The following is an 18703-nucleotide window of genomic DNA, read 5'->3' on the forward strand; positions in this document are numbered from 1 at the left end:
CAGACCACGATTGATTGATCCGGAAGTTGGCTGCAAGGCCACTTCACTCTTGCGCAGACTTGCAAGTGGCAGATCTTTCTTCTATCCTGTCTTGGGCTGTTTGCTACTCTAGCTTTGTAGATCTGCGCAGGATCGCAGTAGATTGCGTTTTCAGCAGTGGCACGCGAGACGCGACACCGTCGTACTCCTGGCAGCGTGTTGTCATCAGGCTCCTGTTACCAGGCAGACCTTCCAACATGGCAGCGGCAAGCAGCGACGCAGAGGAAACGCACTTACAAGAGATGGAGGAGGAAGACGCAAGGATGGAAAGAGAGATGGAATCGGACGACGAGGAGGGCATGGGTATCGAAAATTCAGCCGATGAAGATGAAGGCGAATCATCAGAGGACGAGAAAGAAAATGAAGCCGAAATCCAACGTCTGGAGGAGCAGGTAACGGACAACGTTAGAATGAATGAATGGGTGGTAAACACACAGCAGCTAGCAAAAGTTAGCTGTCCGAATCTGAACATAATATTTTGTGCAATCTTATTCTTATCGAAGCAAACCAGTGCCACTGCCTGCAAGTGCATTACAGTTGGACCCACAAGACACTGAGCGGATAACCTATTAGCTTTCTAGCTAATATCAATGCTAGCCCGCGGGTCCCCACCATAGTTCCTGAACAACCACGCGCCCTTTTTGATTAAAGACTTTGGACCTTTACAGTCCAAATAAAAATACAGTAAAATCATACAGTAGCAACGTCACAAGCATTGCTATTTGTATTTAGTATGTCAGATTGCCAGACGTACTCCCGCAGAGATTTAACCTCGTCTGATCAGACGAGGGTCCTTATACCAGAGGACGGTGGAGACGCATCTCATTGTTTACGTTTGCCTTTAACGTTAGATTTGCCAAGCTGTATTGATTATTGTTTTGTGTGATTTCAGTTATCAATCAATGCGTTTGACTACAACTGCCATGTGGATCTCATCAAGCTGCTAAGGCAGGAGGGAGATCTGATCCCTCTGCGCAGGGCAAGGCAGAAAATGACTGAACTTTTCCCACTCACTGAAGGTAGGTGTATATAAAGTTCACTTTCTTGACAAAGTTGACATGCAGGTCAGACCAAGTTCAGTCATATATAGCCCCGCTCGGAACCCTACGTACAGTTTGTTTACACTACACTTTACGTAGGGTCCCGTCCCATCTGTCCCAGGCTAAATGTTATACATACAGACACTAGCCATGGTTCATGACTCTCGTATTCATACGAGAGTCATGAAGAAACTTCACCCTGTTTTTTGCGCTCGCTGCATTTACAAGATTTCCGTATATATAAACATTCAGATTTCAAATATAAACTACTCACAATTTGTCCCACGGGTGTTAGTTAGTTGCAGCTCCAGCGATTAGAATTTCTGCATCCCGCGTTGTTTAATAAAAAGCATTTTTATCCGAGGTGTTATTTTGCCATTGGCTTTCAACTACGCGCCCCTATCGGTCGGGAGGAGGGTGGCACTCGGTGTGTTCGATATAGGTACGCTGACCGCCCTGCCAATACAGACTAATAGGCGAGTGCGCTCCCGGTGTGCAACTGTGGATTTCCCAAACGAACCCCGTTTGAAAAAAGTAGCCGGGGAGCTCGGACAAAAATGCTTTTTATTAAACAACGCGGGACGCAGCAATTCTAATCGCTGGCGCTGCTACTAACTAACACCCGTGGGACACTTTGTGAGTACTTTATATTTGAAATCTGAATGTTTATATATACGGAAATCTTGTAAATGCAGCGAGCGCAAAAAACAGGGCAAAGTTTCTGCATGACTGTCATGATAATCATCATGGCAGTCATGTTCCAGGGCTATACAGACGCATACCTTCGGAAACGTCCGTGCTTTCTTGATGGGGGTTAGATGTTTCAAAAGAAGCATATAGGAGCTATAGGAGACAACGGAAACGTCAGAGAATTTTCCTTTTGGCGCAGAAGCCGTTAAGTATTTTTAATCTTCGTTTGACCGTTTTGGCAGCTCTGAAATTCTCTCTTGCTTCCTTCCTTCCTTGACTTCCTTATTGACATCCCATTGTACCGCCTCCAGCACCGACACTGGCTAGCTAGGGACGCGCAGCTAGCCACTGTCTGTGCTGGAGGCGGTACAATGGGATGTCAATAAGGATATATTTGCACATACTCTGCATTAAACCCATTATTATAACTATTAGGAGTAGTGGCTAAATGCAATTAATACCCTGGGGAGCAGTTAGGGCCAAGTGTCTTGTACAGGGACACATACCTAGGGCTGGGGGGCAAACCAAGGACGTGGCCTCACTACACATTCAGCTATCCCACCGTCATTTAACACAAAGTATTAATTATCTTCACCCTGCAGAGATCTGGTTAGACTGGCTCAAGGATGAGATCCGCCTAACCGAGGAGGAGCCTAACCGGGAGAAAGTTTATGAACTCTTTGAGAGGGCTGTGAAGGACTACATCTGTAAGTGCTTTATAGAATGATTACTGCTTTTGGTTTGACACTGTCACTGAACAAGCATTATATTTATTTAGTTCATTGTCTTTACCTACAGGTCCAGATATCTGGCTTGAATATGCCCAGTACTCAATAGGTGGAATGGGATTACCTGGTGGGATGAACAAAGCGAGGTCCATTTTTGAGCGGGCCCTGACAGCGGTGGGCCTTCACATGGCCAAGGGAGCGACAGTGTGGGAGGCGTACAGAGAGTTTGAGAATGCCATACTGTCCACAGTGCAGGTCTGAGTTTCCATCCTTGGCACTGATTTCACTCAGTGTTCATTCAAGCATGCTTGTTTTTTTGTTTGTTTTTTAAGATTTTCTTTGAATGAAAACAATAATGTTGTCATTGTTGTACCATGTTTTGAATTTGTGGTGGCTCACCTTTGCTTAATAATAGAATATGCTAAATTCAATGTTCACGATTGAAATCTTGGGATTTTAGACAAAGGTATAGTACTGATATTTGTATGACTTTTTACCTTCACATAATTTCAGCCGCCCCCCGGCAGCGTTCCCTCCCATGATCAGCTGGAGCTACTGAACACTCAGCTTGAGCGCATCCATACACTGTTCCGCCGCCAGCTGGCCATCCCCTTAATGGGTATGTATTCCAACTCCTCTGGTCAGAGTGGGTGCTCTGACCAGAGCTGACTTTGGCTGTCATGATCATGCAATTTTACCTGATGATTAAATGTCATACAGATAACAATCTCTCAAGAACAGATTCCGAGCTGCACTCTGAATCTGTCGGCAGGGGCATTCAGAACGTGTATACATTGTTGTTAGTGGGAATGAAAACATAGGTGCCCCACCAAAAGAGAAGGCCTGAGGGCGGACCAAATGTCCTGTTATCCACATTTTATTGGGCCCAGAGGCAAATTCAAAACTAGAAGAAGTACCCCTTGGGCCACAGGTCTCCACCAGAATTGATATTTGGATAAAATCTGAAGGCCTCCTGGTGGTGCTGGAAAAGGCAGAATTGAAAAATGCAGGCCAGATGTTTTTCCTTGGGCTATAGGCAGGCCCGGCCCCTGGGGGAGGCGGAGTAGGTTCGCTAACCTTAATCCGATCGTTTTCCGCCTGTCAGTCCTACGGTATGTCGGACAAAAGTCTGCCCCCCGTTGCCTACTGCCTTTTTTTGGGTCCTGCCGAATGCCTACCAGAGGTAACCTGACTCCGCCAGATTGAAGAAGTTTGCTTCACACTCGTTTTCACAAACTACTTCCATCTGGTATCTCTGCAACCCAATCGCTGAAGAAGGCGGGCCCTTTCTTTTCAACCTACTTGGCAGGTGATTGGCAGATCCTGCCCATAGCTGCCGCTGATTGGTCCGAACCACAGCTGGTTCGGTTCATTCCAGATGGAGGCTGTGTTGTGAACTTGTGAATTAATACCGCCCCCATCTGGTGGAGTCAGGTTAACCGAACGAAACCGTCGTTCTCATTTCTGGGGACATTTCTGGATGCCTATCTTGTTAACCCTTGGCCTACAATTCACGAAAAAAACGGAATTAATCGAAAAATCTAAACCTCCCGTTAACGGAAAAAACGGAATGACAATCAATATCAGTTATCGCGGGGTCAAAAGAGCAAAAATTTATATTTCTTCGCTAATATCACTAATGTTGGATGTAATTTACCAAAAAACGGCCGAAATCCGCGTGATCGTGCGCTATCGTGCACGCGCGCTGTCTCTATGTGCGTCGCTGTAAAAAATGTGATATTTTGCGATCTTTTGGGGTTGATTTGAGGTTAATTTGACTTAGTTATGAAAAATATAGCATTAGCTTAGCAATCCGGACCAGCCAAGCTATTGACTAGGGTCAAAATACTACAGGATGTTGTTGATCGTTGAACCGGAAGTGACTTAGGAAGATCCGTCTATTTTAGCCAAAATCAGCATAATGGTGCTTTCCCGCCATCTGGTGGCGAATCGAGAGAATACATTTGCAATGAATGAAAAAAAAACAAATCTCTTCAATCCACCAGATCTTTCTTGTATGTTAAAACGATGAATTAAAAATATGCCAATTTGTTACCCAAACAAAAAAATTGGGACTGGTAGTCCAAGGGTTAATAACCTGTGCCAACGTTCTGGTTATAGTCACTGCTTATATACTTTATACATGCCACTGGGTGAGACATTATGACACCAAGATAATTTGAAAATAAATGTCCACTTATGTAGGAGTCTAAACCTATGTTTGTATTTTTTATTCTATATTGTAAAATACTAATAATAATAACAATTTGCATTGTGTTCATGATCTTGACATTCTTGTAGACATGGAGGCCACCTATGCAGAGTATGACGAGTGGTCTGAGCAGGGGGTGCCTGAGAAGGTTTCTAAACTGTACAAAAAAGTCCTGCAACAGATGGAGAAGTACAAGTCATATGAAGATGCTCTGGTACCTATTTTATAAAAACATTTAATGTTGCTTGTTTCAAAAAAACAATGTCTTGTTAAGCATATATTAGACAGAAATGTTTATTACATTTGACTCTCTTAAATGATATACTATGCATTGGCATTACAATTCTTTGATATGTCAATGTCTTGCTGCAGATGGTAGCAGAGCCGCCCAAGCTGGCAGAATATCAGTCCTACATTGATTATGAAGTGAAGGAGGGTGATCCGTTACGCATCCAGATAATCTTTGAGCGGGCACTGGCAGAGAACTGTCTTGTACCAGACATGTGGGCAAAATACAACACCTATCTGGTGAGTATCCCCTCCCCCACTCTAAGCTGCAGTGTGGGGCTGTGTTTCACTGTGTTCATTTTAATTACGCCGACATCTATCCTGCATCTCCTGCTAAAATGTATTCATGGGATTTTTAATTGGTTTAATGGGGTGATAATGAGATGCTGACATGGAAAACGCTAAACCCAGACGCGATAACCAATAATTCATCAAGATGCCTGTCATTTTACGTGTGACTGATGTTGTTGGAAAGATACTTTAACTGGTTCTCAACGTTAGTCCAAATTGACCCCTTACATGTCCGGTACTCAATCTACACTGTAAAATCTGCAGTGTTATTTTCACTCTTGATAGTGTACATTTGTACATTTTCAGAGTTATAGACCTGTAAGGGCCCATTTGGACCACTCTGGTGCTCCCCGTACCTGACGTTGAGAAACGGTGCTTTAATGGAATGATCATAATACATTGCACTCAGTCAGTCAGTTTCACTCTTGGATTAAGAGTGTGCAGATGCAGAGCCATAAGGTCACATACTGTACATGGGCCCCTCTTGAATGGGAGTACAGTATTTCCTAATTGAATTGCTTTAGATTAGTAATATAGTCATATTTCAAATTATGATCCTGTTCTTTCAGGCATTTGTATGCATTATTTCTTAAATGGGAGATAGTAGAGAGACAGTAAACCAAGGACAGTGAGAGAGAAGAGACAAGCGAGGCCAGGAGTGTGATTTGAACAGATGTACTCGGGCTCCCAAGGAGCACATGGTCTGAGCCACCAGACCACATTATGATCCTGTTTGAAGTGTTGGGTCATTTGAAGTGTTAGGAAATTTGCAAGAATATGTGGAATGTTAGAAAGTATGGCAATCCACAAATGAAGTCTAACGTAAACAAAATGCCATTCAATTTCTTTAATCACCATTAAAGGGACATTTCACCACTGGAAGAAACTGCAGTCACTCAATGTTAATATTAATTGTAGTAGATAACAGTAGCACATTTTGAAATTTGCACCCTATGGCCAGAAAAATCTGTGTGTTTGACTGGATTGCAGAATTCCTACAATGGCCATAATGCTTTAGTTTATTGCCCTCTTGAGAGCGGGAGGCTGCATGGAGGTGTGACTTTGTAGTCCAGGAAGTCAGTGAGACCGGGTTTTGGTCATGAACATGGCGTCATGACTAAAAAAACATATTACACACACAAAAACCCCAGGGAAGTGTTTCTTGTGTCCTAAACATAATTAAAATAAGCTCTAGTTGCAAATGGGTGAAGTGGCCCTTTAACAGTCTTTTTGAAATTCTGTTTCCCCTGGGCTCTGTAGGACCGCCAACTGAAGATTAAAGATTTAGTCCTTTCTTCTCATGAGCGTGCTGTCAAGAACTGCCCCTGGACCATGGGTCTGTGGAAGAGCTACTTGCTAGCCCTGGAGAGGCATGATGCAGATCATCAAATTGTGTCAGGTAACCAATACTCTCTAGGGCTATCATGGTGATACATTTTAATTATAATCAGGGGTGTAGTGGTCAAAGCCCTTACCAAACCGTTTTTTTATGTTTTTACTCACATATTTAAGTTAATTTACAGCATTTCACAGAAAGACGATCATTGGTTGGTTTTGTGTTAAAATGTCTTCCACTAGTAATAGGTAGGCTACTATTAATTCAGTAGGCTGGTTTCTTTACAGATGTTTTTGAGAAGGCACTGAATGCTGGTTTTATACAAGCGACCGATTATGTGGACATCTGGCAAGCATACCTTGACTACCTGAGGAGGCGTGTCGATTTCAGCAAAGGTGAGAGCAAATGGACCGGAAATAATATATATATTTTATTTTGGGATCAGTCCCTTTTCTGATGCTTCTGTTACATTTCTCAGAATCAAGTAAAGAGTTGGAGGAGTTGCGGGCAGCCTTCTCACGGTCTCTCGACTACATGAAACAAGATGTTGAAGAGAGTAGGTTTTGATGTCACATTTTAATTTGATTTCATAATTATAGTTTCGTTCACTTCATTTCACTCACTGATGTGCACTTGCAGGGTTCAGTGAAAGTGGAGATCCATCCTGTACCATAATGCAGATCTGGGCAAGGATAGAGGTAAAAAAATAATAATACTAATAGATACAAGTAAGACGCACAAACGCGGGAAGCGAACGCAGCTCGTGTGTGTGTGTGTGTGTGTGTGTGTGTGTGTGTGTGTGTGTGTGTGTGTGTGTGTGTGTGTGTGTGTGTGTGTGTGTGTGTGTGTGTGTGCTACAGCTGCCCTGTGTGTGTGTGTGTGTGTGTGTGTGTGTGTGTGTGTGTGTGCTACAGCTGCGCCCTCTGGTGGCAGGCGGGTGGTGTAACAGCGTGACACACACACACACACAGACATTCAGCCCTTGCTGTCATAGTAAGTGGCTCACTGCGTTCGCAATCATGTACATTACATAGTGATATATAGTTTGCTGTATACGTTTTGATATTGTAGCAGGGAAAGTATTTTACTGCACTAAATTGATTCTTGCATATCTCCAAATTCTTCTGCCTCTGAATACAATTAGCCATTTAGCAGTTTAAGGCAGCAGTTCTGCAGCAGTTCATTGCCGTTCTGATTGCAATGGGGAGTTTTAGCTTAAGTATTTGTAAATGGTACAAATAATATTTCTTTTCTTTCCTGTACTTGCCAGGCTCTGTATTGCAAGAACATGCAAAAGGCCAGAGAACTGTGGGACAGTATCCTGACAAAAGGCAACGCCAAATATACCAACATGTGGCTGGAGTACTATAATCTTGAAAGGTCAGCCAGTGTATGTCTTAATAACTAGAAATGAAGTTGCAGAAGCATAATGTGTGAGCAATAATAATAATAATAATAATAATAATAACTAGATGCATTTATTTGTTTTTATTTATACATAGGTCTTATGGAGATCCCATGCACTGCAGGAAGGCCCTACACCGGGCTGTCCAGTGCACTACAGACTACCCAGAGCATGTGTGTGAAGTCCTGCTCTCTTTCGAAAGAGTAGAGGGTGAGTTCAGTTTGAAGATGAAGAATTTATTCCCCAGACACATCATAATGCCAAGTAATACTATGTATACACCAAAGAAAAACAAAGCAAGTACCACCTGGCTGCACTGTTCTGGCATCAACTTCCTGTGGAAGGTCTGCTCTTTTTAGCACTTTCGGACAGGGACCTGATTTCTCTTTAGTTGGTCTGTACGTCTCACAAAGATTGCAGAGAAACATATAATACTTTATGTTAATGCTAATGTCTCAACTTGACAACAGGTTGGTTGATTAGCGCTAAAAACAGGTCAGTACTTTTTACAGGTCTTCTTCAGTGGGCACAGCCCGAACAGACTTTGGGCAAGCGGCACCCTGTATGTTATAGGATGAGCTTGTAACTGACTGGATGCCTGTTTTATTACCCCGACCAGCGAATTAGCCTTTAGTATTGGTCCAAACTTTTGTTACCTCACGTCACATAACTTCGAAAATTCGTTTTCATTCCGAACTAGAGTGATCTGGTCTAGGCTGGATAGTGGATACTGGAGTTGTGCGCAGGGGTGAAAGTGGTCTCCGACCCGGTAAGACCCGACGCTGGGTCCGACTCCGGAGCACACCGGAGCTATCAAAATACTATATTAAATAACCTGCCACTGTGCCCAGAAACGCATGTCCAAGAGGAAAACGAGTGTTATTAGTTGAGTTTTCTTAATGAAGTGCTTCTGAATTGTAACAGTGTGTTTATGTCAGCGATGCGATCCGTTGTTATTAATCCACCACCGCACCATAACGCACGGACTGAAGAATTGTTTCTCTCCCTTCGGCTCGCATGACTTGCGTTCAATGTGCAGGGAGTACCAGTTCACTTTGCAGGTTGAACATCCGAAACGAAATAAAAATAACACCGGCAACTTTTGTTCAATGAGAAGCCACACAAACAAATCATTTAAGGGGTATTGGGGGGGTTTGACCCCCAAAAATGTCACGTGTGCGACATGGCAGAGATTGAGAGAAGACAGAGGTTGCCTTGAGGGGAGAAAAGCGAGACTCACCCAGACATACAGTATAGTTATACAACAACAGGACTGGATTCACAGACCCTGAAGAAAACGCAACTAAAGACCTGAGAAAAACATTCAGGGTTGTACTCCTCCCTTACAATCCACGGCACGCCATGCGCGCACGCACGCACACACGCGCACACACACACACGTGCGGCGTGGAAGTATTCACAGTCACGCTGTTTTGGAATTATTGGTGAAAGGAGGAGATCAACCAGCACACTTCCACAACACTCTGGTAGGCTGCGCAATTTTCTTCCCAGGGCACGTGGCTACAACAATCATTTGTAAAATTCCATTATACATTATTTGACCTGCGGGTCCCACGGGTTACAGGTCGGGCCACGCAACACTAGTGAATACATAGTTGGGAATTAGTACCCAATTAATATCAGTAATGTTGTTCCCCCAGCGGAATGCCAAATTGAGTAGCCTAGTGTTGGACGGTATGAGTTTGAATAAAACAGGGGTAGAGAGTGGCTGGATGGGAACAGCAAGGTTCCCACTTCGATCCAGGGCTCCCCCAAAGTTGGTGTCCTTGAGCAAGACTGAACCCCTAATTGCTCCCGATGTGCAGGTTGGTGCCTTGCATGGTTTCCTGATTTTCCTCCGCCATCTGTGTATGAATGGGTGGTTGAATGGTATGCACAATCTACTCGCTGAAACTCGCTGAGTTTCACTAGACTGGATCAGAAAACTGCAAACAAGTTGATCCAAGTTTACTGGTCAAGTGTTGTATGAATTTAAGGCAAACTAAGCACAGTTTCTGAGCAGACAGTCCCTGGATGAATAGAAATAAAAATTTTGTAGGATAAGGATAGTGAATACATTGATCAAAATTTCGTGTGCCCTCTTTCATCTTCAGGTTCTCTGGAAGACTGGGATGCAGCAGTGCAGAAGACAGAGACTCGATTGAACAAAGTCAATGAGCAGAGAGTCAAAGTAAGCACTCTTGCGTGCACAACACTTACACGCAACACTTGGATACCCTTTTTTCACTGTTGCCTGCTGATATTAATCTCCTGCACCCATCACAGGTGGCTGAGAAAGAAGCCAGCCTGGCAGGTCAGGAGGAAGGGAAGGCCGAACAGCGGCGGAAGGTTAGGGCAGAAAAGAAGTCCCAGAAGAAGGGTCAGCAAGGAAACCGAGCTGGGGAGAAAAGGAAAGCCAAGCAGGGGGATTATCACGATAAATGGAATGAAGACTCTGGTAAACACATAGTCTATGTTTTTCCAATCATGCATTGTTTTTTCTCTAGAAAACACATGATCAGTGGAATTGAGTGTATATTTTAGTATAACAATAATCATTGTGTGACAGAACATGCTCCTAAGAGGCACAGAGGAGATGCTGACCCAGGTACAGAGGAGCAAATGGAGACAGGATTATTTGGTCGGAAAGGGGCCACTGGTCACAGGCCTGCACCACCTGGTGCTAAAAGGGCCCAAATGGGATCAGCAGCAGTCACTGCAAAGAAGCAACAGGATGATAAGCCTGAGCTGCGCAATGATGACTGCAGTGTATTCATCAGCAACCTGGCATACACACTGCAGGAGCCAGAAAAGAAGCTCCAGACTCTGTTCGAGCCCTGTGGTCCCATCCAGCAGGTGCGCCTCATCTTCAGCAAGGACAAGGAGAAGTTCAAAGGTTATGGTTACATACAGTTTGAATGCCAAGCATCAGTCCCTGAAGCCCTTAAGCTTGACCGACGAGAGGTGGAAGGAAGACCTGTATTTGTATCGCCCTGTGTGGACAAAAACGCAAATCCTAACTTCAAGGTAATGGCTGGTAAATGTTGATTGTATTTGCACTGAACACGAGGGCTGTGTACGGTACATTTTGTGCAGTAATGACTACTTGATTACCTCTATAGGTATTTAGATACAATGAGACTATGGAGAAACACAAGATCTTCATCTCAGGCCTGCCTCACTCATGCACCCAGGAGCAGTTAAAGGAGCAGTTAAAAGAGATGTGCAAGGATCATGGCACTGTCGTAGATGTCCGTGTGGTCACGTATCGCTCAGGCCAACCCAAGGTGAGCTGGAAGGACTGCATGGCTCTTGACCCTGCAGTGCTCTGTTCCATGATGGATATTTGTGAAGTGTTTGTATTAGCGGTGGACCTGGCATCAGGAGTAGGAAGTCCTTTAGTCGGCACTACAGTGATGTCACTGTACATTTTAGGGGATTTTGATGTTGACAGCCAGTTGTACATAAATTGAAAAGTAATTGTAGGATTATAATTACACAGCTATATCTGAAAGGGGGTAAACCATGCAACCTTTTTCTAAATTATTTTTTAATCTGGCTATTGTGTGTGTGTGTGTGTGTGTGTGTGTGTGTGTGTGTGTGTGTGTGTGTGTGTGTGTGTGTGTGTGTGTGTGTGTGTGTGTGTGTGTGTGTGTGTGTGTGTGTGTGTGTGTGTGTGTGTGTGTGTGTGTGTGGAGGGGTTACTGTATTTACTATTTAGCATATGTGTTTGTACTTATACAGTATATATTTTTTAATCAGCTTAAACAAATTAAAATGATATATACTGGACCATTGTCAAATGCATGAATTGAATGATAGGACATGCATAGCAGATGTGCTGTGTAACCTGCATTACATTTATTTTGTATGGTTTTACAGGGCCTGGCGTATGTTGAGTTTGCCAATGAAGCCCAGGCTTCCCATGCAGTGTTGAAGTTGGATGGTATGGTTATAGATGGCAAGACTATCGCTGTGGCCATCAGTAACCCGCCTCGAAGAAATAAGGAAGCTTCTAGTGGGCCCATGACAGCCATGAAGCCTCGCCAGACCTATTTATCGTAAGTACGCTTATAACACACCTCATACTAAAACCTCTTAAATACTACTACTACTATGAAAAATTAAACAGCTGTTGTAGTATGACATCTGATTAGACTGACTGACCAAATCTGACAAAATACAATTTAATCAAACCATGAACATGCATTATAAACAGATTGAAATCATATTGCTGAAACCGAGCTGTATTTGGCAACATGATTTAATTCTGCTTATGATAGTTTATTTGTTTGAGATTACTCGAGATGCATTTAATACCAAGTGTAAACAAGGTATTAGACTCTGAGCTTCATCCTCAAGTCATTAGGAATCCAGGACTGGTACTATCTATCTATAGATATTTGCTGGAGTTAAGAGTGATATTGTCTTGCACATGGTAATGGTATTGTGATTTACTCTATTTATCCAGGAGAGGGAGAGGACGCACACAGCTCTCATTACTTCCTCGGTCGCTACGTCAGAGTGGGTCTGCAAACAAAGCTGCGAATGGGACTGCAGCTAAACCCATACCAGGGACAGACGGTACAGTTGTCAATGCAACTGGAGAAACTGGGGTTGAGTTACAGACAAAACCATTGTCTAATTCAGACTTTGCCAGAATGCTTCTCCAGAAGTAAAAGGATGAAGGGGAGGAGGATGACAACCTATTTTACGGAAAGCCATCTTGTGTCCTTGCAGATTAGTGATAGTGATTTTACTGTATTGAGCACACACTGAGATGTACTCCCCACAACTATGATGCAAGAGCAAAATGCTCACCATGTAACTAAATATGGCCAATAGGTTGATTGACTTCCCTTTAATCTAGTCCTGTCCTTATGTCAGTTCCTGTGAGAAAGCCTTAATCCCACTTGATTATTTCCTATTTAGAAATTCCTTTTCGACAAAGATGGGAATTCTTTTTCACCAGTATGATAGAATGTGTAATGACCAATTGTTGTTGAGCTTTTTAGGGGCAAAATATATTTTATGAAGAAAAAATATTGCATAATATTTGTGTAAATATATCAAATTACACACCTCAAGTTGCAGGGTGTATTCTTCTGTTGTACTGACTTAATGAAAGTTTGGCAAATCCATAGGGGAGAGTATTTTTTTAAATGTTCACAGCCAAACATGATGTATGTTAAGATGTTGTATGCAAAATGTTTGATATTTCAGATGTGATGTGTGAAAAGTGGTTTTTGTGTGTACCGGTATACAAGTTGTATTTATTACAATAATGTAAATAAATACTTTCAGAAAATCCTCAAAGTTGTGCAGCTTATCTTGAACCCTGAGGAAGCAGCTAACATGCAGTTGTTTTGTCAGGCAATCTATATACATTTTTCTTCATTACGTAATTTCATGTGTTACAACCTGTATGACACAATGGAAAACTGCAAAAGAGTACAGAAAAATAAGTTAAATGCTTGCCCTATGTTGCGTTATTTTATTTTTTATTTCATGTAACATTTACATGACAATTGGAATCCCTTAGTTATTTTTGCAGTTGCATATTAAGCCAAATATATTTTATTATTGCTTACTGTATGAAGCTGCTGTCCCAGTGGGTAATAAGCTTGACAGCTCTGAAATCTTCTAGAAAATGGCATGATTTATTTGTTCCTGCATAGTACACAATTAGAGGAAAGAAAACTATGCAGTATTACAAGTAAAAGCACCCTTCCTTTTGTCATGGAAAACTTACGTTTTGTCCTTGTATTGCTACAATAGCATCCCTTGTACCATGGTCAGTTAATGTCCTTTGGATCAGGAAGGATGTTTTTTTCACGATAGTTTTGTAAACAATTTAGAACTTTCATAAAAGGAATAAAAGCTATATGTATTGATGTTATCACCACAGTGGCCTAAGTATTCTAAACATCCTGCATTGTTTTGGAATAATTTAAAGGTCTCTTTCACTTTATATGGAAAAAGAGCTATTTTGGCCATGAACAGTTAGTATAATATACTGCTCTACCCTTTGTTATAAAATGTTATGCTATGTTGTTTCTGGTCCAAGTTTTAATAAAACAAACCTTGATCACAGTATTCTGATTCCGAGTGAGCCATTACAACTGGTCTGGATTGGAAGCTAATAAAATAGTTTATTGAATAATAAAAAATAATTAGAAATATGAAAGTGCTTGACAGTGTAATGAGAAATGATCTTTAGAGAAAACCAGGAGCCAGTCTAAATGAGTACCAACTAGCAACTACACATTTTCAATACCATTTGTCAGTATTGTGAAGCAGCCCAAATTAAGAATATATATATATAAAATCCCTCCACATTTCAGCAGCACATAATTCTATTCTGAAAATTGATAGACGTGTCCTGGAGATGTATTGTTCACAAACAGCAACATTTTAATTTCAGTTTATGGCAGGAGTGGGACAGGACACCTAATACCATGCTATGGAGGTGCCAAAAACATTCCTGTAACAGTGTCAGACTGAAAAACAAATACAAACTATTTATTAAGCATAGGCAAGTGACTGGCCAACTGAAGAAACAAATGTGTTATTAAAGAATCTTCATCTTAGTATGAACAACCCTGCATGCCCTATTTGATCATGATACTTTTGGCTCCATCACATTTCCCAGGTGTGTACTGGGATAGTCTGTTTGCAGTCAGGGCAGGCCTCGTGGTGACTAGCTCCTGGCAAACCCACAGCATGCTCAGTAGTAGCAATCAACAGTGTGTCCAGAGTGATCTCTGTGCATTTGGCTATGAAACGAATGAAAGGTCGGACATCGCCCTCATTGGCCGTGTCCAGAGCTGCGTAATACTCAGACCTTTGTTCTTTGCGAATTGTAATAGGTGGGTAACGTGCCTGCATGAGTACCAGGTTCATTAGCAGTCGTGATGTACGTCCATTGCCATCGACAAAGGGGTGTACATATACCAGTTTGTAGTGGGCGAGTGCTGCATACTCGACAGGGTGCATCTGAAGGGCCTCCTCAGAGTTGAGCCACTCGACCAGTTCTTGCATGTGTCGGTCAAGATCCTGAGGGTGGGGTGGAATATGGTGGCCTACAAACACCTGGCTGGTACGCAGCCTCCCTCCCTCCACAGGGTCAGCGTAGCCAAGCACTCTTCGGTGGATCTCCAACATGTCTGTGACGGCAATGTCTCCAGCTCTAGCCAGTAAGGTGGTGTTAATATATTTCATGGCTGCATCTACGCCAATGGCCTCGTTTTGCTCCTGCAGGCTCTTGCCAGGGACAGCATAGCGTGTCTCAATGATGTGGCGGATCTCGGATAGGGTCAATGTGTTGCCTTCAATGGCCACTGTGTGGTATATATGGTGGTAGTAGGTTTCCTCCATTACCCGTCTGAGGGCAGAATTACCCTTGGGAATGGACATAAGCCTGCGCACCTTACTGTCGATGATACCAAAGTGACGTTGGTCAATCTCTTCCACTAGAGGCAGGGTGCGGTCTCTGCTCACCAGAGCCCTCTCATGACAAGGTGAGATAGCCAGGGCCTTGGTATACAAGTGGTCTGCTTGAACAACATCCTTCTCCTCCTCCAGAATGGTCCCCAGCTCTGTGAGGGCATCCACAAAGTCAGGGTTCATGTTGAGGGCATGCATCAGCAGCTTGTGAGCCTTCTCTCTCTTTCCTAGTTTTCTCATCTCCAACGCCTGCTGCAGAGCTGCTTTGGACTCCAGCACAGTCTCTGTAATAAAAGCAGACGATAAACATTCTTGGCACTACAATATTTTAACATAGAAAAGCACGCCCCTAATTTTGGAAACCGAAGTAACTGCTTACCTTTGCTTGGTTTGGACCTAAGAGGCAGGACATCAAGGGCAGTAAAGGGAACAGTGAGACTGGTTGACTGAACAGTGGACTTTTTGGAGCTCCCCCAGAGCTGGCAGCGTAACTGGGCAATGCCCTTCAGCATGGAACAGCACTGATCTTCTACCCCTACCATTGGCATCCAGAGTGCCACCAAAGACCCAAGAAGAACACACAGAAGCGGACCCCATCCACGAAGGACACTGCAGCCGGTGTAACGCCAGATCATTATAGCAGCCATCACCGGTTACATACATTTTCAAATGACACATACCCCATCTACTACTCCACTTTTCCAGCTGATGGTATATAATACATTGCATGTGAGAGGGGTACAAACACATGCAACATAACAGCTGTCAAGACTTCACCATCAACTGGATCGTGTCGTTGTAACCAGTGACAATGACAACTGATTGGATCGTGTTGACAACAAGATGGCTATAGATAGGTCTAATAATAAACAGCTTGGCTTCCCTGCGATCCTGACGTTACGTCATATTGATGACGCCATCAGTCTTGCCCAAGAATTGAGGAACGGCGGATCTGAGATGATGATTTCATAAAGTGTGAAAAGCGAGGAGGGAATCGTCCTCGGATTCCGTCGTTCTTCCGGGTTCTTGGAAACGCCCCCAGCCACTGCGTTAGTTTTTACTGAGGTTAGGTTTAGGTATTGTTTACCGAGGTTAGGTTTAGGTATAGTTCACACAATATGTGAAAATATTCGCTTGGTCTATTCAGCACCGGGAAAAAGAAATGTAGCACTGATCGATCGGTCCATGCAGTTTGCGTCGACACAGACACGTATACCATCTTCTAGAGGGATCGCCTTTGCAACGCACGCCGTAATAAGGAAAATAAAATAAACAACCACTGTCTTGTAAAAAATCGGACGGTAATGAAAGAGTGATACACTAGCCCTTCTATCGAAGTCAAGGCCGTGTACTAAAATACACATCATCAACTTCCTGGAACGGAAGGCTGGACTTGTGAACATATTGCAACATCATTGGTCGGAACCATGATGAAAGGTGTTGCGGATTGGCTGAAAACGCAGCAATACAAGACTGGTTCGTAGCAGTCAGTGATTGGACGTAGCTGGGAAGGTGGAAACGTCACTTCAGACTTCAGCTCAGCAAAAGTAAGTGTGTGTGTGTGCGTGTGTGTGTGTGTGTGTGTGTGTGTGCGTGTGCGTGTGCGCGCGTGCGTGTGCGCGCGTGCGCCATAAACTGAGGGTGCACATTTTGCAACTGAGGGTGCTATGCCCATAGAGTTATATATCTAGGCTATGCCCCCTCAGGCACCCCCTTGGCACCTCCATATAGGCACGTTCGTCGTCGTTTTTGATGAGGCCAATCACTGTAGTGACGTCTGTGAACATGATGACATGGTTTGTTCCATGTGCAGGTGTGCAGTCGAAAGTGAAGAGGGAGTATAGGAGGGGGCTCAGGACACAACCCTGCGGGAGACCAGTGTTAGGGTGATGGTTGAGGAGGTGAGGTTGCCTATCCTGACCTGCTGGGGTCTGTTCATAAGGAAGTCAAGTATCCAGTTACAGAGCAGGGGGTCAATGTCAAGGTTGGTACGTTTTTTAATCAGCATTCTCACACAGGTGTTGTCAGTATCCAGGTGAGAGATGGTGAAGTGTAGGGCTGTAGCAATAGCATCCTCTGTGCTCCTGTTTTCCCGAAAGGCAAACTGGAACTGGTTTAGGGTTTGTGAGCTGGTGGATTTCACATGAGCCAGGACCAGCCTCTCGAAGCACTTCATTATGATGGAGGTGAGTGCGACAGGGCCGAAGTCATTCAGCCTTACTGCAGAGGGATGCTTCGGTACCGGCACGATGGTGGTGGATTTAAAGCACATAGGAACAACCACTTGGGCCAGGGACAGGTTGAAGATGTCAGTCAGAACCCCAGATAGCTGTACAGCACAAGCCCGGAGGACCCGTCCAGGGATTCCGTCAGGCCCAGCAGCCTTCCGTGCATTTGTCCTGCACACTGTGCACAGTACCGCCTGCACGTCAGTGGTGGAAAGTATGTGGGGCTGGTGGTTTGCAGGGAGGACAGCTTTGGTGGCTGTCTCGATGTTGTCCCTATCAAAACGAGCATAGAACGTATTTAGCTCGTCAGGGAGGGAGGTCGGAGTTGTTAGCAAAGTGTTCCTCGATCCTCAGCTTGTGGTCATGCTTGGCCCTCTTGATGCCCCGTTTCAGATTAGCCCTGGCTGTGCTATAGGGCCTCTGCGTCGCCAGATGCAAAGCAGAGTCACGTGCCTTTAACAGTAGACAGGTTTCTCGGTTCATCCACGGCTTCTGATTTGGGAAAGTTTATATTTGTGTTGATGTAATCCACTACAGCAGAGTTATAGGCATTGATGTTACTATGGGAGTCCTGGGTGGCATGGGTGGCAAATATGTTCCAATCCGTGTGGTGGAATTTGGACTGAAGGATGGAATCTGCCTCCTCTGACCACACTTTGACCATTTTAACTGTGGGTTTTTCACGGTGGTTTGTTGAACTCCCTCTAGTGTTGTGGGTGTGGACGGCGTTGACATTACGGAAGTATTTAGACTAGTGATGCACCGAATATTCGGCCGCAGAAAATATTCGGCAGAAAATGGCTAAATATGCATTTTCGGCCTATTCGGTTTCGGCCCAAATAGGCAGAAAATATATCACAGAATAGTGTATGCAATTAATGCATTCAAAGAGCTGAATAAATGTTTTATGGATCCATAATAGTGATTATTATTTAAGTTAAGTTTTGCCATAACCATAATATAACATTTGTAGAATCAAACTCAGGTTAATGGGTTAAGT

At 43.6% G+C, this 18703-nt stretch overlaps 2 protein-coding genes across 2 annotated transcripts; one reads left to right on the plus strand and one right to left on the minus strand.

Annotated features, from left to right (window-relative positions):
• Nucleotides 1-46: 46 nt before the first annotated feature.
• On the plus strand, nucleotides 47-13955 carry sart3 (spliceosome associated factor 3, U4/U6 recycling protein). The gene is made up of 19 exons (XM_083783257.1): nucleotides 47-431; nucleotides 932-1058; nucleotides 2372-2476; nucleotides 2568-2752; nucleotides 3011-3116; nucleotides 4799-4923; nucleotides 5082-5237; nucleotides 6549-6687; nucleotides 6912-7019; nucleotides 7103-7180; nucleotides 7264-7322; nucleotides 7895-8004; nucleotides 8127-8239; nucleotides 10144-10220; nucleotides 10316-10487; nucleotides 10599-11056; nucleotides 11152-11316; nucleotides 11912-12090; nucleotides 12501-13955. The coding sequence occupies exons 1-19, from the start codon at nucleotides 237-239 to the stop codon at nucleotides 12706-12708; spliced, it is 2865 nt and encodes a 954-aa protein (XP_083639383.1). The 5' UTR covers nucleotides 47-236; the 3' UTR covers nucleotides 12709-13955.
• Nucleotides 13956-14418: 463 nt separating this feature from the next.
• ficd (FIC domain protein adenylyltransferase) lies at nucleotides 14419-16534 on the minus strand. The gene is made up of 2 exons (XM_083783259.1): nucleotides 15855-16534; nucleotides 14419-15759 (listed from the first exon to the last, which is right to left on the minus strand). Exons 1-2 carry the CDS (start codon nucleotides 16120-16122, stop codon nucleotides 14669-14671), a joined length of 1359 nt encoding a protein of 452 aa, XP_083639385.1. The 5' UTR covers nucleotides 16123-16534; the 3' UTR covers nucleotides 14419-14668.
• Nucleotides 16535-18703: the final 2169 nt, after the last annotated feature.

Source organism: Protomyctophum parallelum, assembly GCF_964188405.1.
Source record: "Protomyctophum parallelum genome assembly, chromosome: 15".
In the NCBI taxonomy this organism is placed as follows: Eukaryota; Metazoa; Chordata; class Actinopteri; order Myctophiformes; family Myctophidae; genus Protomyctophum; species Protomyctophum parallelum.

Bases quoted from the DNA above. Each gene is read 5' to 3' on its own strand.
- sart3 (XM_083783257.1), top strand. From the start codon at position 237: ATGGCAGCGGCAAGCAGCGACGCAGAGGAAACGCACTTACAAGAGATG. The intron at 2,753-3,010 runs GTCTGAGTTTCC...ACATAATTTCAG, and splicing joins CCATACTGTCCACAGTGCAG to CCGCCCCCCGGCAGCGTTCC. The intron at 4,924-5,081 runs GTACCTATTTTA...GTCTTGCTGCAG, and splicing joins AGTCATATGAAGATGCTCTG to ATGGTAGCAGAGCCGCCCAA.
- ficd (XM_083783259.1), bottom strand. From the start codon at position 16,122: ATGGCTGCTATAATGATCTGGCGTTACACCGGCTGCAGTGTCCTTCGT. The intron at 15,760-15,854 runs GTAAGCAGTTAC...CTTTTATTACAG, and splicing joins TAGGTCCAAACCAAGCAAAG to AGACTGTGCTGGAGTCCAAA.